This window comes from Opisthocomus hoazin, chromosome 21 (assembly GCF_030867145.1).
Source record: "Opisthocomus hoazin isolate bOpiHoa1 chromosome 21, bOpiHoa1.hap1, whole genome shotgun sequence".
Taxonomy (NCBI): Eukaryota; Metazoa; Chordata; class Aves; order Opisthocomiformes; family Opisthocomidae; genus Opisthocomus; species Opisthocomus hoazin.
Window position 1 is genome coordinate 9,662,086 of NC_134434.1, and position 21,049 is coordinate 9,683,134.

At 36.9% G+C, this 21,049-nt stretch overlaps 1 protein-coding gene across 1 annotated transcript in view; it reads left to right on the top strand.

Moving 5' to 3' along the window:
* Window positions 1–21,047, top strand: part of SUZ12 (SUZ12 polycomb repressive complex 2 subunit) — a 33,339-nt gene extending 12,292 nt beyond the window's left edge. The window contains exons 6-16 of the mRNA XM_075440582.1: window positions 1,748–1,833; window positions 3,258–3,489; window positions 4,275–4,377; window positions 7,253–7,358; window positions 9,045–9,222; window positions 14,102–14,193; window positions 14,647–14,790; window positions 15,609–15,766; window positions 16,709–16,907; window positions 17,435–17,514; window positions 17,858–21,047. Of these exons, the coding sequence (XP_075296697.1) occupies window positions 1,748–1,833; window positions 3,258–3,489; window positions 4,275–4,377; window positions 7,253–7,358; window positions 9,045–9,222; window positions 14,102–14,193; window positions 14,647–14,790; window positions 15,609–15,766; window positions 16,709–16,907; window positions 17,435–17,514; window positions 17,858–18,203 (1,724 nt within the window). The 3' untranslated portion in view covers window positions 18,204–21,047. The remainder of the gene's footprint in view (window positions 1–1,747; window positions 1,834–3,257; window positions 3,490–4,274; window positions 4,378–7,252; window positions 7,359–9,044; window positions 9,223–14,101; window positions 14,194–14,646; window positions 14,791–15,608; window positions 15,767–16,708; window positions 16,908–17,434; window positions 17,515–17,857) is intronic.
* The last annotated feature ends 2 nt before the right edge of the window (window positions 21,048–21,049 follow it).

Below are 21,049 nucleotides of genomic sequence, written 5' to 3' on the forward strand. Positions count from 1 at the left end.
TAGTATTCATCTTGTTTCTGCCCTCAGGAGCTTCATGTTGTATGTTGTGTTCAGTATTTAAGCTGAGAAACCATGAGAGATAAGGACTTTTGGGGCAGCTAGTGATAAGAATAGAGGGTATAGAATAAAGGAGGAGCAAAGAGTGTGCTGATGTGTCTTAAATTCAAATATATAACTTCAAAATCTGATCCTTCCGGGACAGTAAGTAGTAAACCTCACATACGGAATTTAAAATACCTAGTGGATAGGATAGTTGTTCCATAGATTTTGCTGACAGACTTTCCTTTTTTTACTGCTTGTCTATTACAGTGTGATCTTACACAGACATGGGTTGTAGTAGATTTTTCTCAAGATGTTAATATATTTGATCACTTTCTGTGAAGTACTACACATAGTGAGAGCCTGACGATCATTTGTGCCATAGAAAAGGATGTCGCTAACATGTGATGTATGCTGTAGTGAATATTAAACACAGAAAATATTTAAATTAATGAAGCTGGCACAATTAATATGCCTATTTGTCTGGATAGAAATTATGTTAGAAACTCTTCAAACTGGGTGTGTGGTGGGGTTTTGGTTTGGTTCCCCCCCTACCCTGAGTTTCTGTGTTTGCTAAGAAGATTTCTAATATGTCTTGTGTTTACAATTAAAAAAAAAAAAATCCATTTGTTTCACAAAACTGCTAGTGTCCCTAGATGAGTTACCAGAACACTCTCAGCTGAAATGCAGTAAGCTTACTGAGTGTGGATACAGTGTCAGGAGGAAAGCAAGTGAAGAGACATGCGTTACGTTGTCTTTACTGTGTGAAAGCTTTGCTTCTTGTATCTGATGAGCCTAACAGTGTTTCATTGAATGTCAAATTCTTTGTGACATGGACTAAAGTGAAGTCATTGAGCTTTTTAACTTAAGCCCATAGTGGTATTTGTAAGATTTTAAAAGAGCAGAGATTCATTCAGTTTTGGCTGGTGGTTGCTTTTCAGAATTTCTTCCCCAAGCTGTTTTTTAACTAGATATGTATTCAAGTTTTATCTTTCTATTCTTTTTCCGTATGAGGGCAGTTTTCTAGATTAGTATAAATTCAAATGGTTAAAGGTTGTTTTGCCATATGGTGAAATTTATTTTGTAAGGCAGTTCTTAATCATACTGCTGGTAGTAGCCGTCAGGAATATTCTAGGTTCTAGGAAATTTGTAGTGCAGAGACTGAAGCCCAGTCGTCTTTTCTAAGACTTTTTTCAGGTTCTTTCAAGAGCCCTTTAACACCTATTCTGCATATACTTCACCTGGCATAATCTTCAAGGGGGATTTTTTGTTGTTTTGCTGTCCTATCTGATGACATCCAAATCTTAAGTTTTAATGCAAACCAAATTCTAGGTTTGCAAGCTGTAAAGAAGAAAAATTACAGGAAATAATTTGATTTGTCTGTAATTCATGTATTCTGACTTCCCTTAAATCTGCCCAGATCCTTTTTCTCTGCTATAAAAAGGCTTTGAGAATGCCAAAGATAGCAAGCTTACTCTTTTAAACATTGGAGATCAACTATGCTACTTAATCTGCTAGTATTAGATCAGTTAGGTAGGATATATTCTCAGGTGGGAATTTGCACTAAGTTTGGGGAGAATTGAGACTTAGAATTTGACTGGAGATCTTTGTGCCTGGAGATACATATGATTAAAAAGTAATTATGGGTGGATTTACACCATTGAATTGATCTTCACTTTTTCAGAACTTAAAATATCTTTCTGTTTAGATAAGCCATCACAAAACTCAGAGAACGAACAAAATTCTGTAACCCTGGAAGTACTGCTTGTGAAAGTTTGCCACAAGAAAAGAAAGGTAAAAATGATTTGAGAAAGTATTAATATAAAGCAAAATGTTTACCTGATTCTGGATCATCTGTTTAACATTGCTGTAGAACAAGCTAATGGTGAAATGATGCTTTTGTTGAGATTAAATTAGTCTTTAAATTTAAGAACTAATCTATTCACGTTGTTTTTTATTGACTGGGTAAGGGATTCTTCAGAAGCAAATGTAGGAGAGAGAGATATATGGATTTTACTCTGCTTTGTGAGAAATAACTGGAAATTAGCTTCGTTCATTGAATTTAGCTTGCCTGTCAGTCAAATTCACTTACTGTGAATTTCAGCCTCTATTTTTACTTCAGTTTTTTTGTATGACATCATTAAACTACTAACTCTGTTGTGATGTCCAGAGGCTTAAGTAAACCAGGCAATTACAAAATTGTAAAACAGTCTATGCCTTTTAGAATTTAGAAATAAAAAAGAACAAGTTGTAATTGTTTAGAATTCCCTAGTCATCTGCCAGGTCTTGAATCTTCCCTTGCTTTTTCTGTACCTATGTTTCTTACATTGATCATCTCAATTACTGCAGATTTTAGCTACTATGAATCATAAACAATTTCCATCCTTTTTTTTTTTTTTTAAAAAGTATCTTTGAATATGCTTGCTGTTTTAGCTATGTTTGTTTCACACCAGTTGGCAAATTATCTTCACAGCTAGGGGAATATGGGAGGCTCAGTAATGCATGCGGTAATTTTTAACCAAAAAGGGAAAGATTTGCAGTCAGAACGTTCTATATTTTCCCTAAGAATGTTAAGCCGTTTTGACATGTTTTTAAGAGTTAATATTGTTTCTAGCCAATTTTGTTCCTTGCTATAGTATGGATAAATATGGTAAACGCAGGAGGTGCTGATGGTTATTTGAAATGTTTTGCTGCAAGTTTCATACTTAGGCCATCCTGTCTTGTTTTTCCAATACTGCACAGTGTTCTAGGATCTATTTGAGAGATACTGAATATAATAAATCCTAGGTAAGTGGTTCTTTATCTCCCAGATAGCACAAAGTGCACTTTGTAATATTGGAAAGAGAAGATAGTAAGCCCCTGAAATATATGTATAACCAAAACATTTAATTTATTTAGGTAAACAGAATTAAATTAGTATTAATGACTGCTCTACAGTCTTTCTGAATGCCTCATTTTAGTGTTAATTTAATCACTTAGAGAAAGATGGCTGCTGCCAGAAGTGGTTATAAAACGCCAGTTTTATTTACACTTTCAAATATCTGTTTTTACATTTTAAACCTGGGATTTTTCTTCCAGACTCTTTAATTTACATATGTTACAAGGCTTATTTTCAAAAAGATGGCAGGACAAGTACAATTCATAAATGATACAATTTTTAACGCTTAATGTCTTTGTGTTCTAGAAACCTAAACCTCAGCTTTCTTGTTTTCCTGCAGGATGTCAGTTGTCCGATAAGACAGGTTCCTACAGGTAAAAAGCAGGTGCCTTTAAACCCAGACCTCAGCCAAATAAAACCAGGCAACTTCCCATCGCTTGCAGTTTCCAGCAATGAGTTTGAACCAAGCAACAGCCATATGGTGAAGTCTTACTCATTGTTATTCAGAGTAACTCGCCCAGGAAGAAGAGAGTTTAATGGACTGATCAATGGCGAAACTAATGAAAACATTGGTAACTTCCGTCTTTAAATATGCTTTTACAAGGTTTATCTTTTAGGCACATATACAGTAGTCTTAATCTGCAGCGTAGGTCGTATTCTGAGAAGGGCCAGCAATAGATGAGTGACTGAACTGGCTTTCATTTGTGTTCAGTCTTTTTCAAGATGGGGCTGAAATACAGTTGGTAGCTAGGAACTGTGCTTCTGTTTCTGAGTAAATCTAAGACCAAATTTTACTAATGTGTGATGGTGAAGGTGTGAGGCAGCACTGTTGGGGGGGTGAATACTGGAAGAGCGCCCTGTGGTCACTGTGTCATTAAACCTTCAGCCACACTGGTTGCTACTGACTGTAGCTGTAGCTGCTGTCATGGTTTCTCAGCAAAACTAAATGACTAGCCAATAAATAAAATAGCTTTTTGAAATCTGTGATTAAGGTGTTTTCTTAATCTTATGAAGTTATGTTATATCACAAATGTTACAGCTTTGAAGAGTCCATGTAGAATGAAAAAATTTCTTACTATTTTATAGCTACAAGAGGAGGAAGGTCAAATGCCAGTTTCTTTATGCTGATGGAGTAATATGACTAGACTAAATATATGTGAGCATATCTAAAATATGATTATTGTTAAGCTAAGTGTTCTTTCCATTGCCTTTGAGCTGTTCATTAAATGCTATGTCCTTTTGTATTGTATGACATCTGATGTAATCAACAGCCAGTTGTATTTTACAATTGCACAGAAGCTGTTCGATCTTTTAAATGTGTGCTTATGTAATTGAATACCATATTTCTTATGCACAGATGTCAATGAGGAGCTTCCAGCTAGAAGAAAAAGAAACTCTTCAAATCGTGAAGATGGGGAGAAAACATTTGTAGCGCAAATGACTGTATTTGATAAAAACAGGTACTATTATCCAAAATAAATATTGTTTCTGATAATTGTTAGAAATTTGTTTAATATTAAATCTTTATTTTCATCATTGGCTGTCTTTGGCTGGATTTTTCTAGTTGGTAGTGACAATAAAAGCTTCAGCTTTTAAAAAAAAAAAAGTGTACAGGTTTCATAGGGCGTGTTTTATACTGAGACCTGTTCAGTGACAATTGTAAATTATTTCCTTTTGTGAACTTGAGTATTGTCCTGTTAATATGCATTGTTTGTCTGTTCCGTGTCAGTTTTTTGACAGATGTAATTTTTGTGGTTTTGCTGAAGATCAGTGACAGCATAATTGAAAAGTAGATCAAACAAACAAAAAGTTTGTTTGCGTATGCTTTGGCATAATTTTCTTCATGCCCAGCCAGACTCTTGCTGATGCAGTCACAGACCATACTCTGCTAGCACTTAAAGGAGACATTAGTTCTTCATTACTACAGTGAAATCAAACAAGTAGTTAAAATCGTAATAGGCTTACTCTGTTGTGTAGTTCAAGTGTGATATTTTAATTTTTCCTATCTTGACACTAATATATTTTAAAGAAGGTGGAGTGAGGTGAACACACGTAGATTGCTCTATAGTTTAGAGCAATCCAGATAGTTCAGAAGATAAGTAGCACACCATTTACTGGTAAGTGGACGTGGTAGTTGTTTGTCTTGCAGAAGAGGATAATACCAGCACCAGCCAAAATATAGTATATGAGAATAAGAGTTCTATCCATGGCAAATGTAGATCCCAGGTGGAGATAGGTATCTAGGTAACTGCTTCATTAGTAAAAATATAAGCATAGGTTCAAGAAGAAGCTGCTTAAAACACAGCTCAAAGTGATTCTGACAAAATGGTCATTTACCCAAATGTGAGTTTAGAAGTCTTATATTTTGAGTAGGGTTTTTTTAAAGAAGTGTCTTTAATCTGTATCTTCTTAGAAGTCATGACAGTACTTTGTTCTTTTCTATTACTTAATTCCACTGGAGACCTTTAATATGCTAAACATGATACGCACTGTTAGGTGGTTTTGTAGTGATGATATGTAAGCTAGGCTGGTTTTAGCCACGCTATGATACTGTGATATTGTCTGATTTGCAGCAAAATAAAATCATGCATAAAAACTGGTATTTAAAAAAAAATCTGTAATATTATACCTTGTTGAAAGCCATCTTCAAAATATAAGCTATTAACTTGATTAATTATTTGTGGATTTTTGTAGAGTATAAACTATTCATTTATGTTAACCCCTTGAAGTTACAGTCTTCTGTTTGATTGAGAAATTGAAAAATAAGTTATTTTACCCAGATTCCAGGCCTGGAAAAGGATTATACATATCATGTAGATCTAGGAAAAGTATTGTCTTATGCCATTATCTTCTCTATCTATGTGTCTATATTTTTTTACCTTTTGAAGCTGTTACTGTTCTGAATAGGGTAAGTGATGGAGTTGGTGGTTTGCAAGATGCTGTCAGGAAGTAAAATGACGTCTCTGATGGCTTACCTGGTGTGTTTATAACTTTATTCTGCTGGGATGCTTCTGTTGTAATATAGTTTACATGTAAAAGAAAAACATAGGTTGTAGTTCAGGTGTTCCAGTATCTCTCACTGTAGAATACTGAAGGGTCTAGAAACAGAAAGTGTCTTTTTCTGCGAGACAGAATTCCCAAGTTCAAACTGTGTAACAGTTTGCATGCATATGTTCACATGGAATGTATCTACTTGGCAACAACTTGTTTATTTTGAATGATGCTTGTGTAGCTTATGATTTGTCATCAAGAATTCAGTGCCATTGCTGCAGAAAGTAATGTCTCAAAGGGAAGCTTAGGAACAGAGTCTTAGGAAAGTGAGCTTGTATTGTACATTGATACTACTTGCTGATTTGTGTTGATATCTTTAAAACATATCTATCCATGAAACATTTTCATGAGACTATACCTTTGATTCACTGCGTTTTCTTTTTTGCTCCTCCTTTGCTGTGTAGGAAGTGGCAATAAAATAAGATTATATAAGTAGAAATCAGAATTTCTCAAGCCACATTGAACAGACTGTTACATAGGAGAAAGCAGGGTGAGATAGGGAGGAAAGTGAAACTGGTCAGCTGAAGTGATCCAAAGCTGACCTGACTGAAGTAAGAGCTGGAGGGGGAAAGTGTAGACCTTGACCTATTGGTACACTTGTTTGAAAGTTTGTCCTTACAATTTTCTGACCTCAACCAAAAGAGTCTGAGAATTTTTTTTTTCCTTATCCATTTGGATATCTTGTTTAGACATTAGCAGTCTTCTCTCTTGGACAGAAAAAATGCTTGCTGGTTAACAGGTTTGAATTAACTCATTCTAGTTTGTGTAAAGCAGGTTTTTTGTTTACTTTTTAAGAAGGTCATACTTTAAATTTACTATGTTGAAGTCCTCATAAGGTTACATCTAACGTGGCTCCGGTACAAAGATAGGATTCTCTAGTTTTGGAGGCGTGATTAGGGATCATATTGTATTGGTTTGCTAGAACAGAGTAGTTATTAATAAAGCTGGAATAAATAAGAGGTGATTTGGAGGGGGTGTCATTCAGTTTGTTTTTTGTTTCTTCACAGGAATATTCCCATCATTGTATTGATTTGGTATTAACAGCAGTTTTCTTACATCTCTTGGAATCGCTTCGATGGGGGATTTTGCGTTAATGTTTGGCATTAGGCAGCTTTTTCATTACGGATGATGTTTATGTAAGATTCACACTTAGTTGCTAAATAAATTTGCCTGAAAATCTGCCTTTAGTTTCATGGAAAGTTACTGTAAAATATATTCTACGTTTTAATAAGCAAACAATACGGATGAGTTTCTTTACTCATAATACATATTTTGTGTGGGCAGGCGCTTGCAACTTCTGGATGGGGAATATGAAGTGGCCATGCAGGAAATGGAAGAGTGTCCCATTAGCAAGAAAAGAGCAACATGGGAAACAATACTTGATGGGAAGGTATGGATTGTTTTAGTAGCTGAAAGACCTGGCTTCACTTAAAATGATCTGGAGTAAGGTGGAACAGAGTTCGAAGTGCAGTCGGTGGCGCTTCCTCTCATTTAATTTATGGATTATATTGAACAGTAAATAGTACTTTCAGGATGTATGGACACAAGTTTTGACTTAGCTCTCATTTTAGGAAAGCTTTGGCTACACTAGATTGTTAATACAAGTAGGTGTTAACTACTGTAGGTACGGCAGCTGTCTTTTTCAATGACTTCTGAATTTGTGTTATAAAATCAGGCAAATTAAATGTTTGTTATTGTAGTAAATTCGAGTTGGACAGTATTCTGCAGAAGCAGAATATTTTGGGAAAAGAAAGAGGAGCCCAGAGCTTTCATAGATGTGATCTTACATACAGACATTAGGAAAATGCTGATGAAATGTAGTGATGAAAGGAGGAGGATGTTTCAGTGTAGGAGAAAGTGTTGTGCAGAGAGAAATTGTTGACTGAGGTGAATCAGCACTCAGTGATACAGTGAATGTAGGTGACTGTATGCACTTACATAGTCACATGCTCCTGTGTCCTGGGAGAATACCAGCTGTAAGTGACTGAGGAGAAGAATATAAAAATTCTAGATAGTTGCAAAGTAGTTGTGAATCAACATGATTGTGTAATTATGAAAAAAGCAGAATTATCCAAAATATATAGTAAAAATATAGTTATAAGCTCTATTATCCTGTTCAGCCTTTACCTGGAATACCACTTCTGATTCTATTAAATTCTGTCAAAGAAATTAAAATTGAGAAGGCTAGAAACACCTTTTAGGAACATGATAGGAGGAGATCCTGCATGTGTGAATGTGCTTAAAAAAAGAAAAAAAAATATATATATATAAATTGCTGTAACTTTGTTAAACTGAGACAGGTGCATGGTTGCTTTCAGTTCTTGGGAGAATGTGAGAGAGGTTTTTCGTGCTGAAGGTGCTATCCCAAAGAGAAGAGAAGATAACATGGCCAATGTGTTTATCACCCAGACCTGATAAGCACAGTGTCATTGTTTTTCTGTTTTTGCAATAGCATTTCTGTAAGCTAATAAGGCCTGAATATAATAAAGAGCTTTTAAGATGGAATTCTGTAATCTTATTGATAAATTTAGGTTTTATTATGCTTGATAATAGGGGTTTGGAGTTGACTCGGGTCTCTTCTATTTCTTTATTACTATTATATTGATAACAGAGTGGAATATAAGAACATATCCACAGGATAATAGTACAATAACATTTCTACAGCACACAGCAGTGTGTTTTTTAAAGCTTGTGTATTAATATACAGTACTGGCCTGCAGAATTAGGAGTAGGTGTGAGCAGAAAGAGAAGTACACGGGCAGCAGGCTGGTGGGTAAGTGCTGTTTTCTTTCTAGGCAGGGCCCATGCCCTGTTTAGTGTTTCACAAAGAGCAAGATGTGTGCCACAGTATGTGCATGAAGTGGTTGCTCAGTAATGTGCAGGAAACTGCATAGTCATCTTTTTCAGCTCTCTTTTTTTTGTAGCTTATTTAAATATATATGCTTATGTTGAAAACACAAGCACTTCAGATGATTAAAAAATTACATCTGTCCCCATTCTGCGAATATTTTCTCATGACTGTTTTTGTATATGGGAAGACACTAATTCTGCTGTTTGATTTTGATTTTCCCCCCAGAGATTGCCTCCATTTGAAACATTTTCTCAGGGACCTACGCTTCAGTTTACACTTCGTTGGACAGGAGACACAAACGATAAGTCTACAGCACCTATAGCTAAGCCTCTTGCAACACGAAATTCTGAAAGCCTCCCTCAAGAAAACAAGCCCAATTCTGTTAAACCTACTCAGACTATAGGTAAGCAAACTGGTTTTGCTGCTGAATAATCATCTGCTTAGCACTTCTGTGCTTTGGGGTTCCTGACTTACTGGTGCAACTGCTTCAGGTAATCTTAAACATGAATAAGCAAAAATGAATGGGCTTTGTTGTGTCCCATACTTTGTACATTTTTAAAGGTAAGTTTAAAAGCTAAAAATAGTGGGATCTTTGAAGTCATGACAATATTGAAGTGATTATATACAGTGCTTATAAATCCTGATGTGAATTAAATCAGTGAAAATCTGTGAATAGGACTTCTAGGATTGTCTGTTTGGTGTACTCATTTTAATTATTGTTTTGTAAGTATTTAGGTTTCTAGTATTAGTAACTTTTTTTATGCTTTGTAATGAAAATAGTTGTAAAATTTGTTCATCAGATTATATATTTAGCCCTTGGAAAACATAGCTGCCACTGTGAAATGTGACAGAAACTGTCTGAAATATTACACGTTGCATAGCACATTTGTGGTGCGAAGGTAACTCGGGTTCTTTCAGAACGCTTATGAACTGGTATTGATCTCTGTGGTATACAGTTTGATGTCCAGGCATAGTCCCACGATGGAGGCACAATCTATATTTTTATTGTTTAGCTGCATTTTCTGCATATTCACACAAATTAACAAAGATTTCAGTTTGGGCCTAAAGAATTTTTTCTGCTTTTACGTATTTTGGGCACTTTGAGGTTGTCTAGATAGAATGCAGTTAGTACTGTCTAAAAATAATTCTGTGTGGGTAAGAGAAATGCATAGCAAGTCTGCAAACTATTACTACAATGTGAGATAAGTCTGTATTTGTTATATGCAAATTAATCTGTGTGTATTATTGAACTAGTTTCTCCCTAGTCATTCATTAATGTTTAGAGCATTGTAATTCAAAACTAAATGGGTTTTGAGTTCAGATTTTTTCAGTGATCTGAAATTTAACTGGTTTTGTTTCCTTCTGCAAGTTAGTTCCTGAACATTCTTTCCAGAAGGAAGAGTTTACATGTTGTCAGACTTCATAATTGGATTTTGAAATGTTTTATTGGAACTTTACTTCTTTTAATGATATATATATTTAGTGGATAGACTATTTACAATTGGGTTGTTTAACCTTACTTCACAGAAACATTTTAAAGTAGCATACAATTATTTTGTTTTTACTTCTTTGCTTGGTTTGTATTTAATGTAGTAAGTGGCACTTCTGTGGAGGCTGCAGTGTCATTGAAAATTTAGTGTAATTACCATTGTAATCTGGTCCACTGCCTTGGAGATCACATAATGTCAAAAACATTAACGCAGTCTGCTAATACTCACTGCATATCTAAAATTATGGTTTTTGTTACCTTAATATATCCCATTATATATTTAAACACATTTGTTCAAGGGCTATTGAAAATGTCTAGAAACTGCTCAATTCTGCTGTTGCTGTTACTAAAAAGCTTGTGTTGTGAAGCTGCTGAATATAACATTATATTTATCCTAAATTTACATAGCTGATTTTAAGCACTATTTTAGAAAAACTTTGTAAAATGTGCTTTGGTATTTCTGTAGGTATATGTTAAAAAAACAGGTATGTGTTCCAGATCAGTTTCTTTATCAAAAGTCTTCCCTTTACGTAAAGTTAGCGAATCTGTACCAGTGCTGGGTCTTACCTGGAAAATTTCAGTGGACTTACAACAAGGTTTGACCCTTACTAAGTTTTGAAGAATATGTGATAGCACACGTTTTTTAAAATTCATGCATGATGCAAAAACATTAACAGACATATACTGGCTATGAGATGTTTTGCAGAAGATGGTAGTATTAATATATGCATTTAGATAGGAAAAACAACCCCATGATTTCTTCTCCTTCAGGAGTTGTTTAGATCTTGCAAAATCCTGGGATAGCTGCTGGGGTGGGGGTAACGACTGTGTACTGCAGTCCAGTTAACTGAAAACTTCACAAAGTGATGTAGCCGTACAACAGAGATGGCATGCTATTTGATTATAATTATATCAAGGAATTAAGCTTAATGTAGTTTTTATATTTTTAAATATGAGTTTGTGATTTCTTTAGTTAGTTGCTTAATTGCAATTTTGCTAATATGTTTCTTAAAAACATGTTTCTTCCTTGCTGTCCCAGAGCTTAGGTCCAAAAAGCTACTACTAAAACACTTTGTGACACTAGATAGAAAAGGCGCCTTTGACCATTGTGTCCTCTTTTTTTCTTCAATAGCAGTTTCCTGTCTCAGGGTTGTATTTAATCTGAAACTCCCTGTTGGTTCCTAAGTGGCTGTGGGGGCTGGCCTAGATACTATCTCTCTTTTGTCTCGCTCACAGTTGTTTGCAGCTTTGGCTTGGAAATGTTGGCAGGTAAGGCTCAAGGACAGCTGGAAAACTTAAATTATACAGAAAGCAACCAGCTGCTCCTGTTGTTTAAACACCTGTGAACATACCTAGACTCTCGACTGGCACCCGATTTGCTTCACAGTGATCAGAGTTTCCAAGCTTGTGACTAGGTTGGGACTGTGTGATTAAGTATACTTCTAGGTCTCTCTTACAGAAGTAATTATCCAGAGTGCAGTGGTTCTGTCTCCAGGCTCAGTCTCTGGGGTATGTAGGCAGGCACTGTTTATGAAGAGTTGTCTTGCTTGGAGATCTGGGGTTGGTCTGTAGTAGTGCATTGGAGAATTTGTGCAAAATGGTATTTCAGTCTGGTTTTGTGTTGGATAGGTGACAGTGAGGTTTGGGAGCTGTAGTAGTTGCAGTAAGGGAATGATGATTATGGAAAAAATACTGGTTTTCCAAATGTGCTTTTTGTGCAATTGTATTGCGGTATATGTTGGGGGACCTTATTGCTCTCTACAACTACCCGAAAGGTGGTTGTAGTGAGGCAGGTGTTGGTCTTTCTCCCAACTAACTAGCGACAGGACGAGAGGCAATGGCCTCAAGTTGCGTCAGGGGAGGTTTAGATCAGATATTAGGAAAAATGTCTTTACTGACAGAGTGGTCAGGCATTGGCACAGGCTGCCCAGGGAGGTGCTTGAGTCACTATCCCTGGAGGTGTTCAAAAAACGTGTAGATGTGGCACTTCGGGACATGGTTTAGTAGGAATGGTGGTGTTGGGTGGATGGTTGGACTTGATGATCTTAGAGGTCTTTTCCAACCTATGATTCTATGAAACTTGGTGGGTTAATGATAGCTCATCTCTGCTGAGACTCTCTAAGAATAGCATTTATTTTCACTGCTTTTAGAGCTTTAGCATGTAGTAATACAGAAGTTAGGGCAAGAAGAATTTCACTCCTACCTGTGCAGAAGGCACTGTCTAGAATGATCCCGAACATCCTCAGCCAACCTACAGACATCTCTGTCTTTGGAAAGAGTACAAGAATATGTAAGTAAGACTGATGCCTGTCTTCTTAATTGAATGTTTTACCTGAGCTAGGGATTGCAGACACTGAGGTTTCTTACATCAGGATATGAATGGCTGACACTTAACGCACACAAAGTAATTTCCAATAGAAGAAGGGCAACAGAAGCGGGGAAGTACTTGCACTTTTGCTGTAAAAGTTGTTCTGCTTTCTCTTTACTTCCTCATACTGAGCCTCCTTAGAATTTCTTGGAGACCTGGATTGTAATTTTTTAGGCCGGTTTTATGCTCAGACTTGCAAAAGAAACGATGGTACGTTGACTAAGTCTAGAAGGTGTGTACTAGTTCACTACATGATAAATGTAGAGACAGTAGGGACATGGCAAGGCTGTATTGCTAATGTTTTGACAGCATCTGTTTTTTCTTGCATCAGAGAAGCTAAATATTCCAGCAGGTTGGTAAAGTTACAGCAAGAGCCACCTTCTGAAATAATAGTACAGCAGACTCTTAATACAGGAGCACATCACGGTGCAGTGCGCAGCGTTGTATGGTATTTATGATGGTTGTGCTGTTTTCAATCTCTGAACGCCAAGAAAAGAGGAGAGTGAAAGTAGGAGGAAACTTCTATCGGTTAGAGGTTCTGATAGTAAAAGAAAACAATCCAGTACGTCTTGGTGTTGTCATTTTACTTTGGCATGACCAAAGGCAGACCAGTGGAATAAAGACATCAAATACTTTCTAAATGTGGCGGGTTAAGCTTTGCCGTACTTACAAAGTGCTCAAAGCAACTGAGCCATGGAATTCCGATTTCTCTGATGCGGTGCAGGCTGAAGTGTCAGGTGTCCTCTCTCCTTCATACAGAAGGACGATGAATTTTTCTTTGTTCTCCAAAATATTAAATATGAAAATGTGGGGGTTCTTGTTAATTGTATAGAATCAAATAATGTTAGTGAAACTAAAATGTATGGAAGAGGCTCGGAGGCAACTGAGCAGCGCCGTTACACACACAAACAGTGAGTGTTTGAGGGATAAGAGTTGAAATTTCAGTTGAATATTTTGTGTTACTTGTGTTTCATACTGTTTTTTCTGTTGTGTGACTTGGGAATCTTCTGAAATGGAATTTAAGCAATGTATTTGCAATGCAGCCATCTGAAAGCAATGTTCTGTTTTTCTTTCCCAGCCACACCTACTTTTAGCTATACATAGAGAATTCTCTGTTTGCTTAAATGGAGTAAGAAAAATACTTTTTACCTGACCGTTTTTAAGTTCTCTGAAGGGTTCTCCAAAACTGGAGGTACATCTGGTGTTTAAAAGTGGTGGGTTTGCTTGTAGATTTGTGAAGGAAGCTGAGCATCAAGGCTTCCTTGTTGCTGATATGAGCTACTTAAATGAGAGTACGCTAGAGTAGGCTATTTCCTTCAGCAGCAGTGTGCCCTTCTCAGAACTGCTGTACTTTGGTAAGAAAAAAATGTCTTGTTTTTTCCTCTTCACCAATGAAATGTATGTCTTTACATGGGTTTTTTTCAGCTGTGAAAGAATCCTTGCCAACAGACCTTCAAACGAGAAAAGAGAGAGATGTTTTAAATGAACCTCGACAAAAGTTGCGGATATTTTACCAGGTATTGAAAATAAGCATTAGAGGGAAAAATGGAATCTAAATATTGCATGAAATAAAAATGTTCACTTCTTTTCCAAGTTGGGTGGAAATTTCCATTTGCCTTTTTAGTGGATGCCTTAAGGGGTATCAGATTCACATATTAAGAGCCATTCCACATATTTCTGCTTACAGGAAGTATTTTAGAAAATGAATCTTCCTGGGGGCACGTCTTGGCGTTCCGAAATACAAAGGACATCTCTTGGTAGACATCTGGAGGGGGACAGGTGGTCTCCCTGTGGGGAAAAATTCTTGAAATACCAGTGTCTCAGTATGCTGAGCTGATGTCGTGTTCCCAAGAACTTACTGTTACTGGAGAGGTTTCCTGAAATTATGTCCAGCTTTGTTCTGGTGGTTGGGAGGTTAGTGAATGAGACGCATTTAACACTAATATTACCTATTACTGTGTTTGCATCAGTTCCTTTATAACAACAACACGAGACAGCAGACTGAAGCCCGAGATGACTTGCATTGCCCCTGGTGCACGCTGAACTGCCGGAAACTGTATAGTTTACTCAAACATCTTAAACTTTGCCACAGCCGATTTATCTTTAATTATGTTGTAAGTAATCTTTTCTATTTTAGCACTATGAAACAGTGTACGGTCTGTCACAGACATTACATACGCAGTGATTCTGTTGCCAGCTTGTTAAGTTGTAGGACTGTATCTACAGGTTAAGTGCAGCTTCCTTTCAATGTTATATGAATGTCTGTGTGTTAACATGGGGGAAAAAAATGTGGGTTTGATTTTTTTAATATATATTTTTTAAATAATGCTCATTGCTGGAGGATTAATTCTGACTATAGGTGCGGCTTTTGCATTAATGTATTCTTTTTATGTGATATAGAAAGCAATGTAATCTACATTTGGTTGGAAGTCTCATGAAGCTTTAGGAAGGCATTTAGTAAACATTTAAAGACAGCATTATGTTCAGTTATGCTGATAAGGACCTTTTCCTACCAATCTGACCTTAAAGAAGTTCTGTCCTATTTATCTGACAATAATGTAGTTTTGTATCCCCACTACCCTGCTCAGATTATTATTCTGAGACTTCACTCCTTAAGGCTGGTTAGAAATGTTCTAATTTCTAGGGTGCTCATTAGCAATCTTTTGCTGATATTTTCCTTAATTTTATAATTAGTTCCATTCAGAGTGGTTTTTTATAAAACAGTAAAATGGTACAGAGCAAGGAAGCTTTAGTATAATTTGTTTCTAGAGGTTAAAAATTATTTGGGCGTTGTAGGAGGAAACTAGAGCTATGTCAGAGTATTGATAGGGTGATACTTAAGGGATTCAGCATTGAATAAGGTTACTTGTTTAAACCTCCTGATGTATTGTCCTTACTGGTTGCTAACTAGATTTGCAATTATCTGTTTCAGTATCATCCAAAAGGTGCTAGGATAGATGTATCTATCAATGAGTGCTACGATGGCTCCTATGCAGGAAACCCTCAGGATATCCATCGTCAACCTGGATTTGCCTTCAGTCGCAATGGACCGGTCAAAAGAACTCCTATCACACACATACTGGTTTGCAGGTAGGGTGTCATGGTTTAACCCCAGCCAGCAACTGAGCGCCAGACAGCCCCTTGCTCACTCCCCCCTGGTGGGGTGGGGGAGAGAATCGGAAGCGTAGAAGTGAGAACTCGTAGGTTGAGATGAAGACAGGTTAATAGGTAAAGAGCTGTGCACACAAGCAAAGCAAAATAAGGAATTCATTCACTACTTCCCATCAGCAGGCAGGTGTTCAGCTGTCTCCAGGAAAGCAGGGCTCCATCATGCATGACTATTACTTGGGAAGACAAACACCATCGCTCCGAACATCCCGCTTCCTTCTCCTTCCCCCTCCAGCTTTATATACTGAGCACGATGTCACATGGCACAGAATATCCCTCTGGGCAGCTGGGGTTAGCTGTGCCGGCCATGTCCCCTCCCAGCTGCTTGTGCACCCCGAGCCTGCTCACTGGTGGGGTGGGGTGAGAAGCGGGAAAGGCCCTGACTCTGTGTAAGCACGCTCAGCAATAACTAAAACATTCCTGTGTTATCAACACTCTTTTCAGCACAAATCCAAAACGCAGCCCCATACTTACTGTGAAGGAAATTAACTCTGCCCCAGCCAAAACCGGCATGTAGGGAGATGGCAGACAAGGTCTGTGTGTTGTGTAATACAGCGTATGGACCGGATTTGTGAAACCTAGGGATTTTTCTGCATCTTTTCAGTTGAGGTGTCTATCCATAATGATGTAGCTTTTTTTAACCGCCATATCCTAAAACTTCTCCTTCCCAGAAGGTGAGGTGTGGGTTGGAACAGGGTTTTGGTTTTTTTAATGGGATTTATTTCACTGCTGATGCTTCTCCCCACCCCCATTTTTGCAAGCTAGAGCGTAAAATAATAATTTGTATCAATCAATTACAGTTCTTACTATTTGCATATTTGATAGGGTAGTTGAAAGCAGTTACTTTTTTTTTCCTTCTGCTAGGCCAAAGCGTACAAAAGCAAGTATGTCAGAATTTCTTGAATCTGAAGATGGAGAAGTGGAGCAGCAGCGAACGTACAGCAGCGGGCACAATCGGCTGTATTTCCACAGTGACACATGTTTACCTCTCCGTCCGCAAGAAATGGAAGTAGACAGTGAGGATGAAAAGGACCCTGAATGGCTACGGGAGAAAACCATTACTGTAATTACTCCATTTATACAAAATTATTTTGAATGGACTGTGGTTTTTAAAAGCTGGTCTGCAGTTGGTGTAGGGAACAAACAGGGCATATATTGTGAAAATGATGCATTTACTTCACGTTGAAAATTTTGCGATGCTGAGCCACTGATGATAGAAATTCATGGAATCAGAGTTTGTATTTTCAAGTATGTCTTTAGTTGCAAAGCTAGCTCAGTCCACAGAAGTCCTAACAAGTTTTCATTGTTTGTGGCTGGTTTTCTCCTTCAGGGAGGAGACGCTGGTATCACAGGAGTACACACCGGTGTGTGTATATACAACGTGGAAGTAATTTGTCATCACAGGTCACTACATGATAGACTCTTTTTTTTGACGGCAGTGCCTGAATTTTCAGCAGAAGTTATTTCTGTGATACATAGGTGGCTTGAGTAGAATTGTAGGCGTGCTTTCACTGCTTGTCAGCAGACTTGCCTTTCTGATGTGTGTGTTTTTCTTCTCCTGTCCTTTCTCCCAATCCTTTCCCTCTCCAGCAAATTGAAGAATTTTCTGATGTTAACGAAGGAGAGAAAGAAGTGATGAAATTATGGAATCTTCATGTTATGAAGCACGGGTATGTTACTGTAAACTTGGCTTTGATAGAAATAAATTATGGTATGGATTTTGTTGACCACTTTGCATTGCAATACACTAAGCACTTAAATTTCACTTAGCTCAGTTGTTTAGGAAAGGATCATTAAAGGATAACTTGGTAACAAGCTTTTGACTGTTTAAGTTCTTAAAAAAAATGTTCTTGCACCTAGTAGCCCTGTGGCTTTGAAAAGAAGAAACATTGCAGATGTTGAGACTGCGTAATAGGTGGTCTCTGCAGTTTACATTGATAAACCAAGTTGTAGGGCATCTTTTTGTTTTTGAAAATGTTCTGCTGGTGTAATGATGGCTTTCTAATTTGACAGGTTTATTGCTGACAATCAAATGAATCATGCCTGTATGCTGTTTGTTGAAAATTACGGACAAAAAATAATTAAGAAGAACTTGTGTCGAAACTTTATGCTACATCTGGTCAGCATGCATGACTTTAACCTCATCAGCATAATGTCAATAGACAAAGCTGTTGCCAGGCTCCGAGAGATGCAGCAGAAGTTAGAGAAAGGAGAATCAGCCTCCCCCGCGGATGAGGAGTCTTCTGAGGAACAAAGTGGGACGACAAATGGATACGGTGAAAATAATGTGAGAGAGAGAATTTCAGAAATGGATAGCATCTCAGGTGTCACGAAACAGAGCAAGAAACAAAAGCTCTGAAGTCAAAAGTCAATTGCCATTCAACGGACAAGCATTGAAGTGACATTCTAGGGTGCATGAGCTCTGTTAAGAATTACACACAGAAATACAGAGATTCCAAACGGGCACTGCTGGATGGAAATAAATGATTTCAACAAGGATACTGTTTTAACAGGGTTTCTATTCAGTTAATTATGCAAGTACTACATGTATATCGGTTTTGGTGATGTAAAGACAATATTCTAAGAATTTGAGCATGAAGAGCAATATGAAAATCTTTTTGTAATTTTAGTAATTAGTGTCTTAAGAACTTTATGGAATTTACATAACTTAAGTATATGTAAAACCGTTTTTATATTAAGATTTTTTGCATCTGTATCTGGCTGTTTTTCCTACCATGAAGTTGTGAAACATTGGGGAAAGGGGATTGGGATACAGTTTCTGCTTTTCTTATTTAGAAATTCTCCAGTTAGCTTTTTGTGAAAACAGCGTCTCACTATTTAAAGTTTAACCTTGATCCTTGTATTTGAAATCATTTATCGATTGATCATAAATTAGATTCTTTGGGTTTTTTTTACACTAAAATTGTCAAAGTTGGCGAACTTAGCACTTCCTTTGTCTTGTGCCTGTTTGGAAAGATCTTGGCTTTTCATGTTACGGACACAGTGAAGTACCACCTTGGCTTTTTGAGGTTACCAGCAGTTTGGTTTTTCGTGGATAATTCTGATGTATTGATCACCCAGTGTACCATTTTAAACTTGAACATTAGCTCCTTTATATTTTTATTACACATTTACACAGCTACACAAACTATTTGATGCAAACCCTTTTTACTGGGGTCCCGCATCATAGTGTGCCATGCTAAAGCCGGGAGTCTGGAGTCAGTATGTAGGCATTACGTCGATTCACTTCTGCTGAGGTTTATGCCTGCTGTTTTGCCTGAGTACAGACTGCAAGGCCAGGCCATAGGTTTAGCTTTGGCTTTCGAGATGCCACTCTTGAGGGAAAAATGCACTGTAAAATTGGACCAGAAAATGTGTTGCACTTCTTATGCAAGTATTCTGTGATGTATTGTATTCAATACAGATACTAAGATGCTGACTAAACTATATTTGAGCAGTTTTGCACTGCTGTTAACACATTTTATGCATACGTTTACAGATTTTTTCCAATGGAAAGTGGTTTCACTACTGGTACAGTATCAGCACCGAAGGGTTTATTCCAGCGAGCACTGTGGTTGAGTGACATCACCTCAATTTTTTATTATCCTTAAAATATTGCATTTTTCATATTCTTTATTTATAAAGGAACAATGCTGCTGTAAATACAGGTATTTTTAATTTTTTATTTCATTCCATCACCATGAGATGCAGTTCCCTATTTGTTAAGGGGTATATAAGCTTTCTAATGGTGTCTTCAGAAATTTATAAAGTGTAAATACTGATTTTGATGGTCCTTAAGATGTGTTTAACTGTGAGACTATTTAACTAATGGTGTGGATGTGATTTGTCATCCAGTATTAAGTTCTTAGTCACTGATTTTGTGTACAAAATAGGAAAGAGGGAAACTGCAGCTTTCATTACAAACTTCTTGAATTTGCCAGCTCTCTGAGTTTTAGCAAACTCTAATTATGCCCCTGGATAGTACATCAAGCATTTCTCTCTGGCTTTAATTTGCTAAAGCTGTGCACATATGTAAAAAAAATAGATTATTTTAGGGGAGATGTAGTTCTAGAATTATTGCTTATGTCATTTCTTAAGCAGTTATGCTCTTAATGCTTAAAAGAAGGCTAGCATTGTTTGCACAAAAAGTTGGTGAGCCCCCCAAAAATAGTAATGAAATTACTTCTGTCCAGTAAACTTTGTATGTCATGTCAATTTATAATAAAAGCTGAAAAAAGCCCTTTGTTTTCTATTTATAAAGATGCCTTTTCTATATGTACCTTTGATAGATTTTGAAGATACCATGTAAGCTGGTTAAAAAGAATTGGAATGGTACAGTAGATGTAAAAACAAAACCCCAAACGAAAACAAAAAAAATTGAACCAGTTGTTTAAATGAACCGTTGTTTTTACATTAAATGTTTTATTTGAAATCTGCTTTTGTACATAAAGTTCAGTAATATAAAATCTGCCATGATGGTTGTCCAGTCATTTTGTGTGCATGCAGAAAGGCCCCAAACAGTACCTTTGTATAAACTTTCTCTTCTGCATGTCTTTGAAAATTTGGATACATACTCATCCTTTGCCAGATGGTTACAAAGGCAGCTAAGCTTCTGTCCAGTCTTTTTGTTATATTTAAGGTGTCGCCATCAATTACCAGGTTTTTAGCTGACTTATAAAAACTTTCATTCTCTTTTCTTGGGGGTAGAACTGAATACCTGAGATCTATCTCTAAGTTGTATATTATTGTTTAGAACTGTAATTTCTATAACTCAAAATGAAACGCATCGCTCGTGATGTGTCAGTTATAAAAACAAGGGTTGTGAGTTTTTTACATGCAAGTGGTTAACGTTTCAAACAGATTTTACAAGGTAGTTTATTTGGAGCAAAGTTTAAATTGGTATCAGTTTAAAATAGTGCTTTTCTGGGATTGGTGGAGGATGGCTACTCCAGGTACTACAGAACAAAATGAGTAAGGAATTGACTGCTTGGACAAACAGTGACTGTTGGAAAGCAGATACTGAAAATAATTCAGATACTGAAATACAGGGTATGACGGCTAGATTCTGTAAACGTGACTTCAGACTGCAGTTGTCCGGTATGCTTTTGTCTCAAATTGGCACGGTTCTCATAATCTGGCCTTCAGTATGTTCATGGCAGATTTTTATGATGTTTTGTTGGAACCTAACGTATGACTTGAATATTT